Source organism: Ammospiza caudacuta, chromosome 6, assembly GCF_027887145.1.
Source record: "Ammospiza caudacuta isolate bAmmCau1 chromosome 6, bAmmCau1.pri, whole genome shotgun sequence".
In the NCBI taxonomy this organism is placed as follows: Eukaryota; Metazoa; Chordata; class Aves; order Passeriformes; family Passerellidae; genus Ammospiza; species Ammospiza caudacuta.
The window spans coordinates 342,938-368,572 of record NC_080598.1 but is presented as its reverse complement, the minus strand read 5'-3'; the positions used below and the strand labels follow the sequence as shown (position 1 = coordinate 368,572).

The 25,635-nt window shown below is 39.4% G+C and overlaps 1 protein-coding gene across 4 annotated transcripts in view; it reads left to right on the top strand.

The window, feature by feature from the left end:
• HIPK3 (homeodomain interacting protein kinase 3) overlaps positions 1-25,414 on the top strand; it is a 69,434-nt gene extending 44,020 nt beyond the window's left edge. For 3 of the 4 annotated variants that reach the window (XM_058806581.1, XM_058806582.1, XM_058806584.1), the window contains 14 exons: positions 2,789-2,912; positions 5,906-6,025; positions 7,748-7,834; positions 8,699-8,883; positions 9,669-9,828; positions 10,234-10,357; positions 12,858-12,979; positions 13,111-13,238; positions 13,344-13,505; positions 14,970-15,248; positions 17,441-17,581; positions 19,022-19,257; positions 19,559-19,686; positions 21,343-25,414. In XM_058806581.1, the coding sequence (XP_058662564.1) occupies positions 2,789-2,912; positions 5,906-6,025; positions 7,748-7,834; positions 8,699-8,883; positions 9,669-9,828; positions 10,234-10,357; positions 12,858-12,979; positions 13,111-13,238; positions 13,344-13,505; positions 14,970-15,248; positions 17,441-17,581; positions 19,022-19,257; positions 19,559-19,686; positions 21,343-21,816 (2,470 nt within the window). In that variant the 3' untranslated portion in view covers positions 21,817-25,414. The remainder of the gene's footprint in view (positions 1-2,788; positions 2,913-5,905; positions 6,026-7,747; positions 7,835-8,698; positions 8,884-9,668; positions 9,829-10,233; positions 10,358-12,857; positions 12,980-13,110; positions 13,239-13,343; positions 13,506-14,969; positions 15,249-17,440; positions 17,582-19,021; positions 19,258-19,558; positions 19,687-21,342) is intronic. The other variant, XM_058806583.1, reaches the window with a different exon arrangement.
• The last annotated feature ends 221 nt before the right edge of the window (positions 25,415-25,635 follow it).

The following is a 25,635-nucleotide window of genomic DNA, read 5'->3' as shown; positions in this document are numbered from 1 at the left end:
AGAGAGAGAAATACTTAGTTACACTGTTTTTTGAGTAATGTGATGGTAAAGGGGCTGTTGGGACATCTGCAGTTCCTACCCCTCTCCTGTCTATGCTTGTAGTTAGGAAAGGGAGTATCTTCCTTTTGAGGTGCATGGTGAAATATTCCTTATAGGAGAAAACAGCTGTGGGTCGTCTTAAAAACAAAAATTGAAGAATAATTCTCACTGCTTTAACACTTTTCTCTCCAGCTCTCCAGACAGATTTTTAACAGGAACTTTAAAAGAAGGAGAAACAGAAGCAGGTGTTTTTGAGCATGACATTACCAAACTTTTGTTTAACAAAAATATTTGAGCTGGTTAAGATCACTCCAAACATAATCAAACTCAGTTACAGTTTTGCTGCAACTTAATTTGCTGTGAGAAAGAATTTGCTGTGAGAAAGTTGCTCCATTTTAAGGACTAGCATGGTAGGTGCCTGAAAGAGCAGCAGCTCTTCATCTTCCTCTATTCAAGCTAGCCTGAAAATCTTTTTTTGTGGAAGGGTGCAGGTAGCTGTGCTCAGGAGCACATTGATTTCCTCTTCTTTCTGGATGGCAGGTCTGGTGTTGGCAAGTGAGGAGCGCTTCTCCTCTCATGAAATACCTCCCTTTTCCTTTGAAGTACTTACTACTGCTTTTCTTTGTGGAAAAACTACCAGATTACTGTATTTTGGAACACAGCAAGTATTCTGTCTTTTTTTTTTTTTTTTTTCTTTTGGCATTGTATCTCCCCTCATCCTTCTCTCCTTTGGGATCCTGTCTCTCCACAGGGACCGACGGACTGCGGCTATTTTTGCGCAGCGCACATATTAACCATTGAGTAAACCTAAGAGGTTTTACAGAGCTTATTTTAGCAGAAGCATTTGTTAAAGCCCCTGTATCCATAGGCTGTGTGTATATTCATTAACTATTCAGGCTGTAACACAATACAACAAAAGGAAGTGTATTTTAACAGAGATCTGTAACAACCATAGGCAGCCTGGCACCCAGCCAGGGGGAAAGGCAGACGCTGCTCGCTGCTATTTCTGTCTTGTGGCATCCAGAGATGTTGCATTGATTTCTTGGATAATGAAACTAGCTAAGACTTACTGCAGTGTCAGGATCCTGCATTGCAAAAATACGTATGTTTGATCCCCAGAAGTTTATTGTAGTCAAATCTTTGGGGGCAGTGGAAAACTGAGCCTCTCCAGTTTCACTGCCAGCGTGACAAGATTTAGCCTTCATAGAATCACATCCAAAATGGCTTGTGGCAAGGATGGGGAGAACTGAAGTGCCAGCATGAATGGAAAGTATGTAATTATTTAACAGAATATCCTGTTCTATAGATTTTCTCATCTAAAGAGTGTTGGATTTTCCCTGTGGCAGATGCCTGAATGGCTTCACTGGTCAGAGATGGGGCAGAGCATTGGGAGTCCTTTCCCTGGTGGTGAACATTCATCCTTGGAGCTTGAAATATGTCTGTGTACAGCTTCTACCAACTACCCCTTGTGAAAGGGGATGGAGATGCTTCAGTTTTTGGTCTGCTCTACAGCTACAAGATAGCTTCTCTGTCCCAGTGTAGCATAAAAATAGGAATTTGTTCCCAATCCAGTACATGACATTAAATTAAAGAATATTTTGATAAGGATAAATGTCAGAGGAGAATGAGATATGTAGGTATCTACTATGATCAGAGTCTTGTTTTGTGTGTGGAATGTCAGTAGACTGTGTCAGGATGTGCTGAAGCATAGGATTGGTGAGCTTTTCCCCAGGTGAGAAATCCCACATTTCCTGGTCAGTTGGATGCTCCCGTTCTGCCCAGCTGCATTGAATTACCCTCTTGGTTTTAACCACCTTCCTGCTCTCCTGTGGCATGCTGAGCAAACAACAAGCTTGTCTGCTTTAAAAGTGGATCCATTCCTAGTGTGATGCTTGAAATAATATTTTACATCTCCAGGCGTCTTTCCATGTTAGAATGCAGATATAAATTCATTCTTTTTCCTTTTGTTAATAGCTTGAATGAGCTGGGAGGGAAGATTTTAAAAGGACAAATACAATGAAAATGGATATTTGTGAAATACTTGAGTTCCATTCCACGTGAACAGAGATGTTAAAAGCCCCTTTAGCAGCTGTGTCAATACCAATTTTTCTGGTTCTTGAGTGGAGACATAAATTCAGATGGCGTTGGTTAAATAATTCACATTTGTTTTAGGTGAAAAATAACACCTGCTCTGTTTAGCAAATGCAGTGCTTTCATTTAAGTGATTTAAAAATTGATCACATTCAATTTGAGTACATTAAGGGATTTGCAGTTAGATAATTAAATTGATATTTTAAATAGCTTTAACTGTACTGTACAGTTGAGAAGTGTGCAAGTGGATTTTCAGATGAAACTTCTAGTTGGGTTTTTTTTTGAGATGAAAGACTGATGTGTTTGGAATATAGTTACAGACATATGACATTGAGTGGACAACTCATTTGAGACATACTGGAGGAATGGAAAAAGTTCTGAATCAGGGATATTCTGTTTTCTAGGCATATCAGTTATTTTCATATATATAGCAAACTGGTACTTGTAGGAAAAAAATCCCAGAGCTGCAAAATACTAGCACAGGTTACTTAGATAAATAAAAATGCAATTTCTGATGCTGTGATTTTACTGAAATAATTATCAAGAAACAGATTTGGTTTTCGTTTTTTGGGTGGTTTTTTTGTTTGTCATGTTGGATTGTTGAATGAATTGTTTCTTCCCCAAGGAGAAAGCCTCAGTAACCATGTTTGATTTGCAGAGCACCAGAGATCATACTGGGATTGCCGTTTTGTGAAGCCATAGACATGTGGTCGTTAGGGTGTGTGATTGCAGAGCTCTTTCTTGGATGGCCACTGTACCCAGGAGCACTGGAATATGACCAGGTAGTAGAATAAATTTCACAAGCATATGTGCGCTTTCTGCCGCTTAAGACTTTCAGGTCATTAAATACAGAATTTTAAATGCTAATAATATCCCCTATTATGTAGCATTTCTTCAAGTCTGTTCAATGCTTTTAACATAGCCTTATTGATTGTCCTAGAAACATAAATCCTGATTCTGACCCAGACTTGTGCTTTTTTTTTTAAAATTAAGTTTCCATTTGTCCTCTCCCCTCCATCTTATGAAATAGATGATAATGGGAAGCAAAGTTGGCTGCTACCATCACTGCATTATAATCTCTCTTTCATTTGCCATGAACAGGGTTGACTCTGGAATGTCTATTCAGATGTCAGGATTAATTGTGCTCTGAATACTTTCTGATGCTTTCTGGAAATCCAACAAAGCTCAAGGATTTGAGAGCCTGTACTTCACGAGGAACAAGAATGAACTGTCACAATCATACTGTAGCTAGGCAGGGGTAAAGCTTGGAGCTCTTAAAGCTCTGCCCTTGCTTTGTTGGAGTTTTCAGTGCTGACACCATGAGCATTAGTGAGCAAACTTCATACAACTCCATGTTGTTTCTCATGAAAGATGTAGAACATTTTTATTTTAAACACTTAGAAAATAATGTGGAATTTGGGAGGAATGCAATCAGCATCCTGAGCATGCCCACCTGGTTTTGAACTTTGCAAGTGAAGCAATCTCTGGAAAATCCCAGAAGGAGCAGCACTGGCTTCTTGCTAAGTTCTGGTCTTGGATTCAGCATTTAGTTCAGAGCATGTTGTTTGGGTTATTCAAGTCCTGCTCATGAAGTGGGCTTTTGGCTTCCTGCACTGACAGATCAGACCTACTTTTCTGAAAATCTGTTTGTTAGAACCATTTTCAGGGGATATAATAATTTTGTGTTGATGTTGGTGATGTTTCTATTTCAGTTTCCTTCATTTACATGAAACTCAGCATTTCACATGGGGAAGTGAGCTATGAATGGAATGTGGGTTGATGCTTTGATGCATTTAGAAGACCTTTTTGTAGACTATTGCTGTTAAAATGGAAAATAAAAGAGGAAACATCTAACAACCCATATAACTCACTGTTCTTTTTAAGGATCAAGTGAAGGCATTTTGTTTTTTGGAAAGAATCTATAACGCTCTCTCAAAAATTTCCATAAACACAGCAAGTTTATTTACCTCTTACATATCATTCAAGTTTGCTGGAGGCCTCATTTAGCAACTTGCCTGATCCTCATGCTGGAGAAGTTGTGGAAGAGGGGCTGCAATCTCCTCTGCACCATCAGGAATTGCCTTGTTGTAACTGTGCTCCGGCTGCCCTGCAAAACTCGCTTGGAGAAAATGGATTCAGGGTTTTCCTCAGTATCCATGAGTACAGCAGGAGCAGGAGATGGCTTCCAAGGGAATTCCTGTCCTCCTGCTACGTGGTGTGTGTCACTGAGCAAACAAACAGGCTTTGTGCTGCATTTCCCCCCTGTCCCCCTGGTGTGTGGCAGCCAACACACTGGCCCTTGAAAGGGAGCTCTTGGTTCTTCCATTCATGTGTGGTTAGAAGCAGTAGCAGCTGTGTTTCTCAGAGGAAAACAGCCCTGGCTTCTGAGCTGTAATGCTCATTAGAAACAGGCACAGGCCCTTAACTGCTGAATTTTTGAATTAATGCACTGGCTTTCCCCCTTTACTTTTTAAGACTCTGTGTTTTCTGAGGACATTATAAATGGTCTAGAAACATCTCTGGTCAAATGTTACTCCTTATCCCCTGAGGCTGGGAATTATGGAGGATAGTAAACCCCAGAAGCTGTGTTTAGTTCCTCCCCACTTGGGTCTGTCACTTTTCAGCAGAAGCCTCTCATGTTCCTTTTACTCTAAACTGCCCATCAGTTTTTCTCCTCTCTGGTGCTCCCACCTCTCAAGTCCTCTCTCTTCCATTGACTTTATCTTCTCATCTCTCAGTTTCTGATTTGGTGTGTTTGGCCACTCTCTCCTTTTGATTTTTTTCCCCTTTCTTCTCTCTTGTTCCTTGGCTGCTGCTCCTTTTCCAGGGGCTGGCTCACCCCAGCAGCCCCTCTGTGCTGTGGGACCCTGTCCTTCAGAAATTCAGTATCCTCTCCATCCTGACCTGCAGCAAGCTTGGTTTTCAGTTATTGCCAATTATACTTCCAATTCCAAGGTGGTTTTTTAATTTTGGAAGCAATGTTGCCTCTGGGATAACTCCCCCCTTGTAGAGTGAGTTGCATGCCCAGTAGTTAAAACACATCATGTTTCAACAGATTTCTGTTGAAGCCTTGAAACTTAACTTTTCTAGGCAATCATATGATCACCAGCTATGATAGGTTATGCAAAATGCATAGTAAATAATCTAAAATAAATGCATTTTGATCATTTCAGAGCAAGGTTTTTTTCAGGCATAAAGCCAGTCCATTCAGTAGCAGATTTTCTTGGACAACAACACTATCTTTTGCTGCCTGGAGCTTGTACAGACACTCCCTTTCCACATGGAATGCTTCCTTGAAATGCAGGTGTGTCAGATGTGTAAAAGACTGATACACTGGAAACAGCAAAATGGAAGGATTTTTATCTAGTTACATAATGAGAACAGGCCAAAAAAAAATCATGGAAATTCTGTAAGCAAACAAAATACTCCTACTGATTTTCCTGTTTAGAATGAAAAAAATACATTTAGGATTTGAGTGGGTTGAGGAGGTAATGGCAGCCACTCTCCCCAGCTCCTTGTACTGTGAACCAACCCAAAAAGCTTGCTTATATAGGTCACCTGAGAGGTTTGTTTGTGTGTGGCTCTCTCTAGAGATGGAGAGAGCGGTGCCGAGTGCTCAGGGTTAGGCTTCTCCCCTCTGTAAGATGTACTCATGGATCTCTGAGCATGGTTCATTTTGTCATTTCTCAAATGAAATTACAAATTTTTAACTGTGTGGGGATCACGTTTTGAAAACAAGAGGTAAATGCTTTTCCCTGTTCTGTTTTTTCCTCAGATTCGTTATATTTCACAGACTCAAGGTTTGCCAGGAGAGCAGTTGTTAAGCATGGGAACGAAAACTGCAAGATTTTTCTGTAGAGAAACAGATGCACCATATTCTAGTTGGAGATTAAAGGTAAACAGTGTAATGTAGTAAAAACACCATATTCTGTGAGCAGACAAAGGAGAGAAGCCAAGATTCACTACAAGACCATTCTGTCCCTGGTGCATCTCCTGTGGTTTTTAGCAGCTCCTGCTCTTTATCCCTTCCATTTCTTCTGTCCCCCAAGGTGCAGCTGCCAGGCTGTGCTGTGGCCAGGTGGGGAATTCAGATTAAGCCTTGTATCTCCAGAGGTGCTCAATGAATGTGTTTGGTTTGTTTTCTTCCCTTTTTTCCTCTGTTCCTGCTTTTCACTTCATGTAAGGAATTTGTCTCTGAGGCCCACACTGCTCTGACAACATTTGTCCAGAACTGGCTTCAGGATCAGAAGTTCCTAACAGGAAAAGGGAGATTAAGAAATAACATGGCTGTGTATACAGCTCATTTCTTTTAGATCTCCTGCTAAACCAGCCTTTGTTGGCTGAAAGCTGCAATACAATGGGTGCAGACAAAGTTAAAACAAAATGTACTTTTGTGTTCTGCACACCTTGCTTCTCTCTAAGCAACATTATTGCCATGAGCAGTGCCTTTGCTTCCCACACAAATAATTTAATTTTTTTTAAAATTGTGTTTCTCCATGGCCCAGCTTCGCTGGGTTTACAGAGGGCTCGGGCAGCACTTGGGGCTGACAGGGATCTCTGCAGTAACAAACAGCTGCCAGCTCCCGTTGCATAAGATCCCCCAGCAAGTTGGTAAATCCCCAGCAGCTCTGGGGTTATGTAACATTTCTGCAATTACACCCACACCTGGTTAATCCCTCCCTCTGCTTGCTCAAGCACTTGGGCTTTAGGTGACACTTTACATCTGCCTTCTCCATGTCAGAGCAAGTTCTTGGTGCAAAAAGCCCTCCTCACTTCCAGGAGCTCCTTGTTACCTTGCAGAGGTTAATTAGGGGTTTTGATATGGGCAGTTGCTCATTACTTGCAGTTTTTGTCAAAGTTCATTTTGGAAGCTTTTCTGTATTCTGTGTGTTAAAAGCTTTTTCCCTGAAGTCCCACCTTGCCTCTTGCAGCACCTACTGTCTGTGTTGAGGAAGGAAAATTGTAACAGAAGGTACTATACCAACTCACAAACCATTCATTCTCTAGTGTGTTTTTGTTTCATACTGAAGTATTTAAAATATTTACACCATTTGATGTGTATGTGGAGGAATAAATGTAATAATAAAAATAAATATAAATAAAAATAAATATAACAATATTATTAATAATATAATAATAAAAATAGAAATAAACATAATAAAAAAAGAAAAGAGGAAACCAAGAAGTTGAACAGATACTGCCTGGTTTTTGGTTTATTTCTTTCACAGTGATGTGATATTGCTGCTGCTTGAGGTTTAAGATCTGAGTTTGAGAAAATTGGTAAAATACAATAACAGAAAAGCTGTGATACATAAAAATACAGGAGTTTCATTAAACTGCTCTATGCTAGGCTTTCAGCACTTCCTGTGTGATTCATAAACTATCTGTTGTAATCCAGTACTGTGATTTGTCAGATGTAAAACATTCTAGTTATTGTCTTTTGATTTAGAGAATGGAAGTAGTCTGTAAAGCAACATACAAATATATAACTGATATACTAATAATTTGGGGAAAAAATAGTGGTTTTTAAGTCAATAAGTACATAAAGTCACTTTGTAGTTATAGGTGACCTTTTTTGACAGATTCTAAACTAAGCTTTCCTTTTCTTTTTGTTGAGACATTGGAAGAACACGAGGCAGAAACAGGTATGAAGTCTAAAGAGGCCAGAAAGTATATTTTCAACAGTTTGGATGATATAGTGCACGTGAGTATTAAAGCCTCCTTCCTCTGCAGAAGGAATGTGTGGGGATGACTGGTGATTTGAAACCATTGTACTGGTTTGGAAAGAAATGCCTTTTAGAATATTGTTTATTGTGCCTCAGTCATATTCACTCTTCTCTGCTGCTCTGAGGAAAATGTCTGGCTCTTTCAGCCCTTTGAGTTTTAGTAAAGATCTTCCTTTTCCATTGCTTGTGTTAAACAGTGGAACTTGTCCTTGTGGTGGGGGAACCCTTGAATTTTGTGTAAATTGTATACTTTCTCTTCTACCTTATCTGCCACTGTGGCAAAGAATAAACAAAAGAATGCATATGGAACCTGCTTTGTTTATTGTTTGATTTCTAGTATAATTCTGTTAACAATAGAATTCTAAGTGTAGTTTCCTAAATTATGTTTCTAAAACCTGTTTCCTCACTTTTCTTTAGCTTTATACCTCTCTAGTCAATAAGAAAAAGCAGTTTTTTGTTGTCTTTTACATCCTGAGAAAAGGATCAGATCTTGTTGCAAGGTTGACATTAATATGTGCTTTAAATTGTTTTTTGAAGATCAACTCTGTAGTTCAAGTTAGACCATAAAAAGATCTTTATTCCAAATCTTACTTCTTAAATTGCAAGTCCCAAACTGGAATAAAGCCTTCAGCAGTTTTTAACTGGGGAGGTTGCAAGGGGGGAGTAGTGTGCATGCTTAAAAAAAGTCACCAATTCCAAGCCAGCTGTTTTGGGTTAAGACAAATCCACCATACCCCATGTGATAAAAATGCTGACTATCAGTATTTTATAGCAGAAAACAGTACCAGGAAGAGTTAAATTAATATGCACATCTTCTGTCTGACTGTTTTGTTCTGTGCCAGGTGAACATGGTGATGGATTTGGAAGGAAGTGACCTGTTGGCAGAGAAGGCAGATAGGAGGGAATTTGTCAGTCTGTTGAAGAAAATGTTGCTTATTGATGCTGATTTAAGAATCACTCCAGCTGAGACCCTGAACCATTCTTTTGTTACCATGAAGCACCTCCTTGATTTTCCTCATAGCAACCAGTATGTAACATAGAAATCTCTGTTGTTGCAATTCATTTGTATAAAAATGTTGTTTCTCCTGCTATCAGAGAGAAAAAGAAATCTTTCATCATTATTGCAGTGTCTTAGAAAATTCTTTCAAGTGCTTGCAGTATTAGATACATCTGTTGGGTCAAGGAAACTGCTTGAATTACTATGTTTTTCTCTGAAAGTAACAGTTAGGGCAATAGATTCCTAAGTTGGTTTTATGTATGATTGTTAAAATTCCAGCACTGCAGAAATTTGGGTGTGATTTTTGGAAGTATGAGGAGCCCTAATTGCTATCAGTCATTGAGGGCTAGGGTGGGCATTTCCTCTTGAAGTTAACATCTCAAATACTTCCTTTCATGTATTGATTAATGTGGAATATATTGAAACTTTTCTTGCAGTTCTGGAGTTGTATATTTCACCGTGAATTTCCTAAAGTTGCAAGCATTTCACTGAAAGAGCAAGCTTTTCCCATCTATTTAATTTCCTATCTTTCCTGTTTGTAAACAGCTGTTAGAAAATGGTGTAAACAGCTGTTAGATGAAAAGAGAAAGAAACAGCAGAATTTTTCTTGAATTTAAAATATGCATCAGAGAGGCTTGATGTGACCATAGTAACAACAGTGTTTCTGTTTTTCTACCTGTGTGGATGATCCCATTCTGTGAAACTGAGAAATGGAGGGTTTGAACTAATTTTTTTCCCCTTATTTTGAGGAATTGTTTTTTACCTTTAACAGCATGAAATGATGATTAAAGCAACTTATTTTCTGGTTCTGACAGAGTGAAGTCCTGCTTTCATATCATGGATATTTGCAAATGCCGATCAAACCTGTATGACTTAAGCAATTGCAATAAAACATCACTCATGAGATCAGTTGCCTCAGGCAGTGCAGCCAACCTGACTGCAAGCTTTTCCAAAATTGGTCCAGTGAGAAGTCAGGTAAAATCAATGGTTCATGTTTTTCTTGGTTTGGTTTTGTTTTACGTTGTTTTGTTTTTACTGTCAGTTCAATTAATGTAGTTTTTTTAATCAATTTAATAATTGAAAAAATTACATCTGTTAGGTGGTAAAATCTTCTGTCTTTTACTCTGTTTTTCCCCTAATGTTTTCTTAGACAAATAATTTAGAATATGTTCCAGATTAATTTACAAGCTGGGGTTGCCAGTGCTGTATTCTGGTGCCCTCCAGTGGCCCAGTGTGATGTCTTCCTGTGAAATGGATTAGAATCGTGCATTTTTATAAGTTTGTTTTAGTTATTTACTGTATAGCGTGGTGGGACAAGTGTGTGAGAGATGTAGTTTCACAGTTCTAATAACCTTGCCTGTGTTGAATCTGTTCCCATAGGCATTAACTGCATCTGCCCACTCAGTTCTGCACCAGGGGATTCCACTGCAGGCAGGAACTGCTCAGTTTGGTTGCAGTGATGTTTTCCAGCAAGCATTGATTATATGTCCTCCAGCTATTCAAGGTATATTTATCTGCAGTTGTCCCTAAAATATGAGTATTACTGCCTGGCTGTTAGCAATATTTGAGTTTTCTGTTATATCCACTTAAGGTTTATATTTAAACCAACTTAATTATGCCATTAAAAATCGGCATGTGAGGCAGATGCAGATTCATTGCATCTTTCTGAAAGAAGCATCAAATCAGCACCTGCAGAAAATGATTTAAGCAATCCAGAGCCCATCTTCATATACTACACACACAGAGAGATAAATTTATGTCTTGGGTACAATAGGAGAAAAAAGTGTGAAAGGAGAAGCAATAAGGAGGGTGTTCTGAAGTAAAATTGGAGAGGAAACAGGAAAGATGGAGTGAATATCAATGTATTATCTAGTAATAGTCATTTATGGAAATGGGAAGGCAGTTTATATTGTTTACTTATTAACTTAGCTTGATTATAGTCTTTGTTCCAAAGGTGTAATTTATTTATCTTGGTGATGTTCAGCTTTGTGTTGAGATAGGTCTTGAAGTTATGGAATTTATAGGGGAGTAGGTTTTTTTTTAAGAATGACCTTAGTTTTCCCTCTGCATTTTAAAGCTTCGGAAATCACTCTAGATACATTCTGAAATGAAACAAACCAGAAATATTCTACCTAAACTTAAAGCCCAGGAAGTCTTAATCTCTATAGATAAAGACAGGTGCAGCAGACTTTATCAATAATATTTTTTGTAGCAGCTGCATTTACCTTGGGTTCCAGAAACTTGAGAAAGGTCTGACTATTCACAGGCTGCTTCACACAGATTTCCTTCTGAGCAGTTAATTCTTTAAATTGTTTATGTTCTTTACACAATGACATACTCCATAATAAAAAAACCCCACTATTGTTTTCATTATTCCCAGGTGAATAAAGTGATTTATAGAAAAAAACCAAAAACAGCACAAGCAGATACTTTATCTGTGATTTGTATACTGTATTCTTAATATGATGATAACTTTCCAAATTTAATTTCTGCTACAGCTGAAGTGGAGGGGATATATTGTTTTCATCACATAGGTGACGAGTTGCTGGCACAGATGAAAAGGGATATTAATGGTATCTGGCACTGCTTCAAAGTTTCCCAGCTTGGCTGCTCTGTGGAGTATCTGAAGTGCTAAAAGTCTCTACTTCTGTCAGAGTTAAGATGCTTCTCTTCTAGATGGCTGTGGGGAAAAAAATCAGTCAAGTGCATTTCAAAATGAAAAGCTTTGAAGTGCGTGGTTATAACCGAGTATTGTGTTATGACATGAGAGAATTACATCAGATGAAAACTTTATTTCATCCTCTACTTACTGTAAAGATTAAAAAAACCCCATCCAAATCACTTACAAACTTCAGTGTAGTAATTCCTTAGTAGTTACCTGTGAACAGCTCTGCTTAATCTTTGAGTAAAGCATGAGGCATGAAGTGCAGTTAGAAGATGAGACCAGGGATATCTTTTTCTATTTCCTAGCCAGTATTTTCTTCAAGCATGGCTGTTCTGTTGCAATGTCTGTTAAGAAAAATTCCTCTTTCATTATAGTTTGGCATTACTGTGTAAAAGAAATATTATTGTAGTAAACATTGCAGCATTGCCATAGGTTTTTTAGTTTCCTGTAATGATAATGAAATCTATACAAGATATGAGATGCATCTTTCTTATATTGTGCTCTGGTGAGCAGTTTGCATTATATATATTATATATTACATAATACATATATGATATATATATTATATATAATATATTTTTATGTGATGTATGGTATGTGATGTATGGTATGTGATGTATGATATGTGATGTATGATATGTGATGTATGATATGTGATGTATGATATGTGATGTATGATATGTGATAGATTATAGATATATTACTTATTATAGATTATAGATTATTATATTATGGTTTACTATAGTTTGCATTATTTTGATGAAGAGAGGAAAAGGAGTATGGATTCTACTGCAAATATTTGATGAGGTAGACAGAAGATTTTACATTGTTTCCCACCAAAGAGGTGGTAGCAAAGAGGGACATTATACATGTGGCATTGCCAGCTATAAAAGCTGAGAAGAATGTGTTTCAGCCTGCTGGAAATACAGAGCATGAGGTGTGCAGGAGTCCATTCTGAGAAGCTTTGAAATGCAGTTCTGCTTACTTTTGCCTGCTTCCCTTCAAAATCTTTTAATGTAGTTTGTGATAAGGAGTAAATGCTTAGCTCTGCAGAATTTTCTGCCAAAGTCATTCCTCCTTCTAGTAGTCTGTTTCCAGCTAGTAGCTATTGGCAGTTCTTTCTGGAAACTACAGCTCGAATATTTCTGCAGATAAGTTATGGCGCAAAAATCTTTTAGGTGTTAATTTGTTTGGCTTGAAAGTCTAAATTATGGAATTAGATCATAAACACATTTTAAAAACCAGTGAACTGTTTTAAAATTGTCCTCTATGTTTGCTCATAAAATACATGCAAGACTGCTGTTTGCCTAAAGCTTGTGTATGTTTTTCTCCCTGCCAGGAATTCCTACAAGCCACAGCAAACCCACCAGTTTCTCCCTGAGGGTGGATAATGCAGTCCCACTGGTGACCCAAGCCCACGCAATTCAGCCACTACAGATTCGAGCAGGAATCCTTTCTCAGGTTGGCCTGCTTTAAAGCAAAACTCTCCCTTACTGAATTAGTGAATGTTTTGAGCTGCTCTGTGCTGAACTCCAAGCAGCAAGTGTAGCTGCAGTGAGTTGCCTGTGCCATAAAAGCTCTGTGCTCCCCAGCAGGCGTGGTCCAACCAGACGCAGCAGATCCTGGTTCCTGCGTGGCAGCAGGTAGCACCAGTGGCAGCTCCACCAACATCTCTGCCCTCTGATCCTGTGGCTGGCCCACAGAGGCTTGGAGAATGGGGGTGAGTCCTGCTTTTGTGCCACACCTCAGTGGCTGGGATTTAACAAGGAGTGGGGCTGCTGGTGAGAAAGACCTGCAGTATGAACCTGCCTTTCCTTTTCCTCAGGAAGATGATTACCCAGGGCACCCACTACAGCTCAATGATACCACAGCCTCTTTTAACACATCAGATAACCTTGTCTGCCCCTCAGCCAATTAGTGTGGGCATTGCACACGTTGTCTGGCCTCAGCCTGCAGCTACCAAGAGGAACAAACTGTGCCAGAACAGGTCAGTAGAATATTTCTAAGACAGAACATATTCTGTGTTCGCCAGCTGGGGCTGTGTACAAATCACAAACAGGATGGGACTGCTGGGAACGTGCCTTGAGCTTGTTTCTTTTCCAGCATCAGCCTCATTACATGGTTATGGCAATGAGAAGATACCAGCAGCTCACATCCCAGGCAGCAGGCCAAGAACTTAATTCTACAACTCACTTTATAAGTTTTTTGACCAATCACACAAAGCAAAAGCACATTGAGAGTAGTTGCATCCAACCACTATAAGCACACATATCTTTGGTTAAACAATGCTTGCTTATTTCAAATACACCACCTGCTTGTAAGCCTTAAAACACAATGCACAGATGTCCCTTAATAAGCTTAGAACTTCCTAAAATCTTGCTAGATAAACTTTTCTGCAGCTTAGGGAGTTATTCTAGCCAAGTGTTAATACACAGACCATTGTTCTATTTGTCCTTACTCTTCTACTTCTTACATAATTTTTCTGCTGACCAATCTCATGGCTACTGCTTAGCTCTAATCACAGTTCTGCTGTCTCTGAGGCCTGCCTTTTGCAGCTTTCCCAAAACCCTCTGACTTTATGGATTCCCACAGCTGTTACTGCTGTGGGGAAGGGAACAACTTGTATAATGATATCTTTTTTGGACACAATTCCTCTTAGTCTTTTGGGAAAATGTGTCCTTTCTCTTTAAGTTATTTTGGTGGTAGACTAGATGGAACAATACTTGCAATGCTAGTTAGTTTTCATTATTTTTTGGTTAGTTTGTGCCTGTCATGGTGGAATGTTGTCTTTGCAGCCTGAGGTAGCTCTAATGAGATATTCCTATGTTTACATGAAGGAGGATATATCAGGTTTAGACAAATAAAAAAAAGAGAGGCTGTATAACAGGGCTGCTGTGTGCCTTGCAGTCACCTTTCACTGACAGCCAAAAATACTTCAGCTGCTTGCTGAAGTGCCATGCAAAGTAATGGCAAAGGTGTGGCATGCTCCATGAGGGGGAAAGTGTATGGGTTATGTGGGCAGTGTCAGCAGTCCTGTATTAAGCAAGGGGTTCATCTGGAGGCTACCAGCTTTTGTTTTCAAGGAGAATCCTTGCAGGAAATCCAGCTGGGTTTTGTTTGCTTGTTTTTCACCCACATGGGATTTTCATCTGGTTTTACCTTCATAAGAACGTGGAGTTTTCAGTATACTGTATTCAATGTTGATGTCTTGGATAGTACGTACTTTTTGTCTGAAACCATCCATGCCAAGTATTTTTGCCTGTGTTTACTGTGTTTTTCTAAATTGGTGGTTTTCTGTGTTTTTCTAAATTGGTGATTTAGACTATATTGCCTGCTATTTTTTTAAATTGGTGACTTAGCCTACGTTGCCTGCTTTGGTTTTGTTGAAAACAGCCCAGTTTTCACAGGCTGAGATTCACTAAATGCCAAATTGTTGTTGTTTCCTCCTCAGGAGCAACATGCTACAAAACACCAACATCCAAAACTCAGCCTTTATCTCTCCAAAGATCCTCAACCTGAAGGCTGTCAAGAGGATAAGCTGTATAGAAGCACAGGACAATCTGAACTCGGAGGGGCAGGAGGCCTCTCTGAGGCTGGCCCCTGAGCCCCCTGTCCCCAGCAGCCCCCGGCAGGCGCTGTTCCTGGGCAGCTCCCCCAGCCCCGTCAGCGTCATCACCATCAGCAGCGACACCGACGAGGACGACGTGGCGCGGACGCACTCGCTGAGGGAGTGAGCATCACCTTGGCTTTTGTCAGGCTTGGCTTAGATACAGCTGTCCCCGCCATTTAGCTTTGCTGGTTTTCCAAATTCTGTGCTGTCCCAGCCGTTTAGCTTTTCTGGTTTCCACATTCTGTGCTGCTTTAGTGTGTGGGTCTGGGCTCCACATTCAGGGATGGTGAGCTCTGTGCACAGAGCAGGGAGACAAAACAATTCCTGCTCCAGCTGGGCACCAAGGACAAATGATCCCAATCTCAGCCCCAGAGCACAAACCCCGTGGGCTGCAGAGAGAAAAACAAGCAGGCTGGGAGTGCCTGGGCTAAAGCTGCAATGGGACAATGAACTGCAAGGTGCAAATGGAGCAGAACTGATCCCAGGGAGAGAGCCCGGCAGCGCTCGTGCATTTTGGGGCCATTTTGGGTCATCTTGGGTGCAGCCCTGGCTGGGCTCTGGTGCTGCCCAAGGTGGATCCATGGAGGAGATGCTTTGAATCAATCCCTGCTTTATCCTGTAGCTCTGTCCAGCCTCTGCTCTAGGGCAGCCTTCTCAAACCATCATTAGCACTGATGCCTTCAGGTTTAGATTTCATAATTTAGATTTTCATGAAATCTAAACCTGAAGGCATCAGTGCTAATGATGCTTTGTATTGCTTTAGTATGTAATTCTGAACTTCATATTCAATTCAGATTTTGTACTGCTTTAGTATATAACTCTGAATTTCAAATAAAGTGTTAGCGAGTTCTCCCCACAGTCTAGTTAGACAAAACAATCCTTTTCCAGCCCAAGGACACCATTGCAGCTTCAGGCCTAAAATGTGTAAAACAGCAGTGAATTGAGGAGAGGAAACTGGGAGGATGGGACTTCATTACCTTGGACAATTAACCCCAATATGGAAATCGACCAAAACTTATAAATAGTGTGAAAACTTGTGACTTGGAGTCCATCTTGGGGGTAGCCCTGGCCAGGCTCTTGTACTGCCCAGGTGTATCCCTTGAAGGCCTATTAATAAATCCCTACTTTATTCTTTAACTCTGTCTAGCCTCTGTCCCAGGTAGCCTCTCTAGGCATCAGCACAGCTAATGAATCTGAATTAAAAAAGGACAAACATTTTGCTCCTAATGAATTTTCAGCAGAAAGTTAACTCTGTAGCACTCTTACTGAAAGGGAATAACACTGTCAAAAAACTACCACATTAATCTGTGTGTGTTATGCCTTTTCAAACCATAGTTTTTTAGAGCTTTTTTCATAATGCCATGCCCTATTTATTTCTTAAAGAACAGTATCTTTGCTGTATATACTTCATGTTACCATTCTAGCAGTAGCACCCAGTAGATACTATTACATACCTGTGGGTAGAAAATACTTCTCCAACAGTGTGAAAAGGTGAACCTTTGTCTGTATTGTCCTCCAGTAAAGTTTTCTTTCACAGAGCCATCACAGAAGCATGCAAGGCGTAAAAGTTTAATGTTTGTTTGACTTCCTCCTTACTTGTAATAATTCTGAGCTGGAGGAACATGTATTTTACATCTCAGCTTTGTCAAAAGTTTCAAGGCTCTGAACTGCTGTAGTAGAACATTTTTATCTACTTCTTTTATTATTGATTCAGTAAAAAAACAATTACCCATTTAGTAGGTTTCAAAAAAGAACACTGTAAAGGTTTAAAACCTGGTTTGAATGTGAAAGAAAGAAGGAATTGGATGTTAGTTTAGATTTAAGGGGTCTTTTGTAATGATGGGCTGTGACGGTGTTCACAGAGGTTTCAGGCTGAGGGAAGAGATGAGGATCTGACTCCATGTTTCAGAAGGCTGATTTATTATTTTATTATATATATTACATTAAAACTATACTAAAAGAATAGAAGAAAAAGTTTCATTAGAAGGCTGGCTAAGCTAAGAATAAAATAAGAAAAAATGATAACAAAGGCAGCTGTCTCGGACTCTCTCTGTCCAAGCCAGCTGGGCTGTGATTGGCCGTTAATTACAAACAACCACGAGACCAATCCCAGATGCACCTGTTGCATTCCACAGCAGCAGATAACCATTGTTTACGTTTTGTTCCTGAGGCTTCTCAGCTTCTCAGGAGGAAAATCCTAAGGAAAGGATTTTTCCTAAAAAGATGTCTGCGACAATGTGTCCTTTTTTATTGCACAGTTTTACCTAGGTGAGTGATGAGCGTGTGTTTGCTGACTGTGTTTGTGTGTGCAGGTGTAAGGGGAGCCTGGAGTGTGAAGCCTGCCAGAACACCCTGAACATGGACCGTGTGTGCTCCCTGAGCAGCCCTGACAGCACGCTCAGCACCAGCTCCTCCGAGCACTCCAGCCCCTCTCCTTGCAAGAGATCCAACAGGTGAAAACTCGGTCTCCTTGCACCAGAAAGAAAGGTCTTGGTATACAGCAGGCCCAGCTGATACTAACAAATGCACAGGTTTTGTTATGTTGCCAGCTGGTGAGGGTAAATGATCTGTTTAAAAATTGATCTGCTGGCCTGCAGTTGCACAGCACAGACTGCTCTGCTCTTGTTCCTAACAGATCTGTCTTGCTGCAGTGCAAGCTTTCAGAATGAATGGTGTTCACACAGAAAATATAAACATGTTGCATGCAACTTCCTTTGGAATAAAAATCTTCTAGAGTACGAGGATTAAATAAGTCTGAGTAGTATGTGACAGATTTGGTCACCATGTATTTTTTAATTTTTACAGCCTCTGGTTTTCCCATTGTGTATCTTGTAATCTATGAAATTGATGCCTTTTTTCTTCTACTAAAAGTAAGGCTCACTTAGGTGAACAGTGTTGCTGTGCTGTGAACAGCTTTTAAATGTTTTATCTTCACTGCCTCGTGTCTAGCTTGAGCCTTCAGCAGTTTCATGGTGCAAAATGAATTCTAATTAAGGTCCTAATGAAAAAAGTTTGTTTAGAATAATTAAAGATTCTATCAGAGCATGTATTGACAAGGAGGTGGAACTCTGAGTCTCTATCAGGTAGTCATTCTGGTTTGGTAGTTAACTCTGTCAGTCCTTTGGTATTCTTTAATATCAAAACATTCAAAAATTCAGGTAAGTTTTTATAAAGACCTGCTTGATTTTAGGGTATTTTCTTTGAATTGTAAGGAGCTGACCTGTAATTTACTTCCCCTTGCTAATTCACCTTTGTCAATAGCAGAGGAGTGTGTTGGATTCTGGTTTCAGTAGCATTCTACGAAGTCCTATAATTAGCAACTCTAATCAAAAGTTAATGATACAGAAGTACAATTAATTGTTCAGTAGTTTTCACATTGTCACTGTTTGTTACTTGAAAAAACTACTCAGAATTACCTGATTCTGTTGGTTGAATCTTCAGGCTTTTGTGCTGGCCCTCATAGTGTCAAAGTACTCTTCACAAAAGGTTAATTTTCACAAGAGGTTTTATTTGTGATGTCCTGTTTTAAACAGCATGCAATAAGGACATGTTGCATGAGCTGTAAATCACTAAAGGACTTGACCTTGCATTTAGGCATTAGTGAATTCACTGCTGTTTCTTGTATGCTTAAAGTTAAGAATGTATTCCATCAATTTTTAATATAAAGAAGTTATTTATTTTCTTTGAGCCTTGCAAAATATGGGTAGGATGAGTTTGAATATATGTGCTTGTGTAATTACAGTGCATCATTTTTATCCACCTTTGAGCAATTTCTGTATATAATTTAACTTTAAATTATAGTAATTTCAATAGAAATTTAATGTGTTAATTTAAGAAAATGTACCTCTATCAAAATCTCTCTGCTTCATTGCAATACTTTTATTTTTTGACAGCATGTCAGATGATGAACAGGAAAGTGGATGTGATACAGTGGATGGTTCCCCAAGCTCAGACTCCTCAGGACACGACAGCCCCTTTGTGGAAAATGGCTTTGTAGACAATAACAATAAAAATAAGGAAGCAAGAGCCTCAGTTAACCCTGAAACCAAATCAACTGTTTGCACAGTAGTGGTACCACCCATGAGACTTGAAAACAGGTTACATCTTGAGGAACAGATGGTGAATACAGGTAAGTTAGTTCAGGTGTTTTTCTATGCCAGTAGATAAGAATAGAAGTTTCAGTATTTACTTATTATATACATACATATATATATATATATATATATATATATGAATGAAGATTTTGATCTACTCATGCAACTGCTAATCTGTAGTAACCACTCCTAAACAGTGCTGGGGTTTGACTTCAATTGGTGTACTGTATTATTATTTCTCCCTGCATGCCTAAGCAAATGAAGCCTTATCTAACTGTTGCCAGAAGAGAATAGTGCCAACAAAAGCATAACATTGTGTATTTTTTCCCTTGGAAGATGCTCCGTGCCAGCCACTGAGGAAGGGTCGGTCCGTCCTGGGGAGAATAAACCAGTCTTGTGTGGTGGGGAGCCGTCAGCAGAAACTGGCATCAGCATTCCATCAGCACCATGGCCACTTCAGTCAGGTATGTGCACTCACACCCAGCAAGCCCCAGACACTCCACAAGTTGAGTTCCAAACCGAGCGCTCGCAGTTTCAGTCGCTGTCTGTGGCAGCTGCAGGTTTCCAGCAGCTTGAGTAAAGAAGTGTTCAAATCTTGAAAAGTGGATTTCAACTTACTGGGCAAGTCATAAGTATCTTTTATTTTGGGTAATTATCTTAACACAGCTGACTCTATTTTAAAAAAAATGACAGAAAAGCCACACTGGGAAAATTGTCAGTGCTTGCACTATATCAAAACGCCAGACAAAAAGAAAAATATGTTGGCATTTATTATTCCTACATCCAAATGCTAAAATACTCATAGTGTGCGGTTAAAATGTGCAGCTGTATGGCAGTGTTGTTCTGTCAGTAGTGTGCATGAAAATATTTTCGTTTGAGTGTCCAGAGGTGAGATATAGCTCAGCAAACCCAACTATTTCTTACCTTTGCTGCCAGGTAATGAAGCTGGAGGGGAGATGAGACTGTGATTGTAGTTCCATCCAATGTTAGAAGATACCTAAAGCTAATTTAGAAGTTACTTTTGTCATTGCCCAACAACGCAGCAAATGTGTCTGCTGTGGCTGAGGACTGAAGCTGACATGTGACATCAAGCTTAAGCCCCTTTTAATTAATTATCTTGGAGCTGTGGCTGCATTGAGCTTTTGGTTAGATAGCTGGAGGTACATTAATGTTAGAGCAGTACCTGTTTGTGTAAGTCTTACAGAGAAACTGTGAATATTGTCAGTTAAATGCTAAATGAAAGCATGCTATATGTAGATAAGAGGATTTAGCAATAATGAGTTGAATAGTTTAGATTGAAAGAAACATTTGGGTGGGTGACACAGTCTCCCCTTCTGCATGATTATGCAAAAGGATTGGTTTAATTAATTCTAAGCAAACCTTAATATGATCAGCATGGTATTAATTTTTAATCTCTTCAGTGTCTGCAGCTCCTCAGCCTCTTGGCAGAAAGTGTAGAACGTTATTTTTCATTACAAAAATTTATGCTGATCCTTTCTTCTTTGGTAGATGCCCTGTGTAGTTTGAAATCTGCATCATTTAATGGGTTTAATTGATTTTTAGTCTTTTCTCTTTATAACTGTTAATGATTGCCACATCTTCCTGTGATCATAGACCTAGACTTCTGTTTGCCTAGTTGTCTCAGATATTTTTCAATCCGTTTATTATTTTTCCTGCTCTCCTCTAAAATTTCTCTCCTATTTGTCCTCTTTGTGCCTCATTATGGTGCCCAAACTGAATGCAGCACTTCCAATTGATGCCAAGCCAGTGCTGAGTAGAGTGGAATAAGCACCTTGCTCATGTGATACATGGTATTTCTGTTAAAACAGCCCAGCATGGCATTTTATCCTTTTTTTTTTTTTTCCCCTTTGCAAGAGCATTAAAAATAACTTGTGTTCCATTTTCCATCTCTTATTGTCTGTGCTGCTGCCTAAATAGCTAATGTCTCTTTTTTTTTTGTGCTGTCGAAGCATTAATAATCCCCGTCTCTATATTCCTCCCGATTTTAAGTTGACTAGTTTTAGTGCATTCTCCTCCATTTTTCCCCTCTCTGTGCTCCGTGGATCTCTAAGCCCTGCCTGTTTCTCTCTCTCTCTCTCTGTGTTTGTGTGTGTGGCCAGGTCCAGCACTTCTCCTCGGGGCCGCAGGAGTGGAACAACGGCAACTTCGCCCCGCGCCGCCCGCAGCAGCCCCAGCAGCAGCAGCAGCAGCCTTTCCTGGTGGGCACCGTGGCCAGCCACGCCTTCTCCCTGCCCCAGGGCAGCCCCAGCCACCTGCCAGGCAGCTCCCACCTGGGTGGGCAGCCCACCTTGCTGCCCTACGCCTCCCCGGCGCCCGTGGCGCACCTGCTGGCCTCGCCCTGCGCGTCGCGCGCGCTGCTGCAGCACCCGCCCTACGGGCTGAGCCACCCTGGCAATGGCATCGTGCACCAGGTGCCCGTGGGCATCAACCCCCGCCTGCTGCCCTCGCCCAGCCTGCAGCAGACTCAGTACAAAGCCCTCTTCCCGCCCCACTCCTACGTGGCCGCCTCGCCCGCCGCCTACGCCGCCTTCCCGCTGAGCCCCAGCAAGCTCGGCCAGTACCCCTTCATGTGAGAGCTCGCCCCGTGCTCAGGAGCTCTGGCTGGAGAGGAAACGTGGTGTTTGTTACGTATTTAGCCATGGCACAACAGGAAAATTATTTTTTTGAATCATGTAGACTTGGGTGCAATTTAAACAACTCTGAGCTTTAAAAAAAAAAAAAAAAAAAAACAAAACAAAACAAAAAACAAACTCACTTTTAATGTGTTTTGCACATTTGGTATAACTTGTCTTTGGTCATGTTATCTTCTTATATGGTAACTTTAGACAGGTGACTTATGGGAGCAGAAATCTGGTTTTGCTCCTGCTATTTTTTATAAAATTGCCTTCTAACTAGTGCAAGACACGTCTACATTTGGGAAGCCATTCAGTGTACAGAACTAGAGCAACAGATGCACATGTGTCAGCAGTACAGGTGTGGAAGTAAACTCGTTTGTGTTGCGTATCTTGGTGTTTAAATGTTGAGTCACTTATCTAAAAGTTGAGCTGTTGTTCTTCACATTGCATGTGTCTTTTGCATGGGCAAAGAAAAGGCCTAGACATTGCTCTTAAATGTTGTTGTCCTAATAATCTCAGCTGCATTGTAAACTGTTCCCACACATAGTGCCTTAAATATTTGAGGTTGTTAATGTTATTACTTATATATAAATGTTGAGGACTGCAGCACTTAAAAATTCAGATCTGCTGATTTTTTGATAGCGTAATGCTCATTTTGGGTTTTGTGTGGTATTATTTTAGTATTGGGTGTATTTTCCTGATTGAGAAGGCAGCATGTTTTGCTGTAGCTGAATTTTGCTGTCTTTTTTTTTCCCCCCCAGAATGATCTAGCTTCAGGACAGGACTTTAGTAGTGCTTAAGGAAAGTTGATTCAGTAGCTATTGAGTAGAAACATGCAAGACAGTATTTCATACTGGTAAATGGAACTGCAATACGACCTAAGTAGTTTATTTTAAAAGTGTTTGTCTAATTGGACATAATAAAATGTTTAGAGGTGAGATAGGCATGACTGACTAGCTAATGAAAGGAGAAGCCAAGTGCTCGTTGATCCATGATGTGGTTTCATCTTAGCTTGAGCAAACCATGCAGTATTTGATAACTAGTAGCAGAATATTTACTGTTGAAGCTTGAAAAAGATGTGAGTTCTTTGTGTGCAATCTTTCATTTATGCATGGGAGAGATTTTAGTCTTTTTACATTAATAGTATTTGTTTTAGCCTATTGTGGGTGTTTGCTTATTTAATACATTCCGTCAGGGACGTAAATTACATGCTTTTTGCATTTTTTTTTTTTTTTCTCTCCTTAGGAAGTGTGTCTTTTCGTTTTTTGTTTTGTTCAAATGAAGTTGCTTTTGCAGCACCAAAGACTTAATCATCCATTTCCTATAAAAGGTAGCTACTTTTTCATAGACCTCAAGTATACTGTAGTGTAGAGATGGGATTTATGGAAGGTATTAAGCTGAGGCTGTGTTTTAGCTTATGGGCAAGTAATAAATTGTATCATTTATCTTGAATGTATCATAGATAAGCTGCTATATAATGATTGCCACTTCAGATAGCTGTGAAATTAGGTGATTAACTAGTTCTTTCTTAGCCTTCTAATTTCTGTACAAGTCTAATTACATGAAATAGAAGCTGGGGTTTGGGTTTGGTTTATTTTAATTTTTTTTTTTAATTTTTGTTTTTGTTTTCATGTTTGAAGTGTCGTAACTACTATACTGTAAATGATGGAAGATGATTGCATATGTTTTTTTGGGGTGTGTTACTTGCATCAGTATTTTATCTCCATTAACTTTGAGCTCATCACTGCATATAAGTGGATGTATTAATGTAACTTAATTTTTTTATGTTTTCATATTGGCATTGTGTAGACACTTAAGAAGCTGCATCTTGCAGGCTTGACTTAACTTTTTTTAAAACAAAATCTGGAATACAATCCTTGCAATGTTGACTGGAATAAGAGTGCAAAGCATTTGAGTTTAACTCTGTCAATAAGCTAATAACTGGTAATCTTTTTCTTTACTCCACTAACACAAGCAGTGTTTTATTTAATGAATGTCTGAATTAAATAAATGTGCCTACACTTGATTTATTTTTTAAGTAATAACTGAAATACAACAGTATTAGAACAAAAAAAAAAAAAAAAGAGAAAATACCAGCAGTACATTTTTAATCACACTGAAAATTAAGAAACGTAATTTTTCCCAAAACTTTCAATGTTTTTAGTAATCAACTCTATGCATTTTGTACAAGTGTGTGTGTATATAAAGTATACATTAGCAACTTAGGAGTATCCTGATGAATTTGAAATCTTACCAACCCGTATGTAAAGCCTAAACATGGGGAGTCAAATTGGATGTCCACCTTTACCACTTCAAACTCGTGCTGTTTTTCTGTTCACTCCCTTTTTTTTGGTGCTCACTCCATTGCAGGCAATGGACACACCAAGAACCACCAATACAAGCAGAGCACATTGGTTTTTGTATCCTGGTAACAAAAACCAAACAACAACAAAAAAACCCTGTTGGTTTTTTTTTTGTTTTTTTTTGTTTTTTTGTTTTTTTTTTCCTGGGGCCATGGGGATCATCATGGGTCTGATGTATTTTCTGTCCTTTCTTTTTACTGTGCTTGAGGTTTGGAGCTGACGTACTTGTTGAATTGACACGGTTCTCTGTGTATCACCCCCACAGTGTCCTGCCCTCTGCAGGGAAGGGTTGCTGGAAATGCTCCCCCAAATTAGATCTGCTGCTCTTTCTTTGTATTGTAATCTTAGAAATGTCTGCATTTCAAAGAATGAAATATTTGGGATCCTGTCACAGCTTAAAGTCAACACCCCAGATGACTTTCCCCCCTCCTCCCGCAATGTACTCTGAGAGAACAGACTCTTGTCGCTGCAAGTGTCTGGGGCCCATCTGCAGAAAAATAAAAGCTTTCAGGATGAGGGCCTTTTCTGTGAAAAAAGTCATCCTCTGAGAAGCATTTTTACACAATACCGTTTTAATGCCTTTTTTAAATAAAACACTGCATGACTATGGAATTGCATATCTGCATATTACTTTAATTTGCAAGGTTTTATATGATGAATTTCTTGTGTTCAGTTTTTAACTTCAGGGTGTTTTATTGGTCAAATATGCTACTGTATTAACTCCTCTTTTTTTGTTTTGTTTTAATTTTTAAATTTTCTGTTTTTACTGCTAATTAACGTGGTTTGTGTTAAGTAAAAGTTAAATCACACTGCAAGCTGTAGGAAGACTTGTTCTAGAAACACCCAGTGATAGAGACTTGATTAATGAGGTTGAACTGTTACTGTTTAACAATTTGTAGAATTGTGGCTTTTTTTTTGCTTTGGATTTCTCTGCTACACTAGTTGGCCATGTAGCAATTGCACTGTGCAATATTACAATATGAGGACTGGGAAAATTTTTTATGGATGTAATGTCTCTTACAGTTTGCGATAGTATTTCTTTCTAGTTCTCAGTGATTTAAATGTGACCAAGCCTTCTGTACTTTGTCACAAAAAGCGGGTTTTCCAGGTGACTATTTTGGTGAGTGTCAAAATAAGAATTTATGGTGTATTACTGTCAAGATTCACTTTGAATTAAAATATATATTGCAGCAGATGACTTGTGGTGGCTTTTATTTTGTTACTGTATTACACGAAGGCAAAGACGATGAAAATTCATCGAGAGGGCTCTAAAATCCTGACATGATCATTCAACTGAGCTTCTTTTTGAAATTTTAAATTTTATTAGCTTGCTTCAGAGGGTCTTGAGAATCCATCTTCAGTGCAGCCACACCTCGAAGGCTCTTTGTTCTGGATGTCCCACTTTGACAGGCTC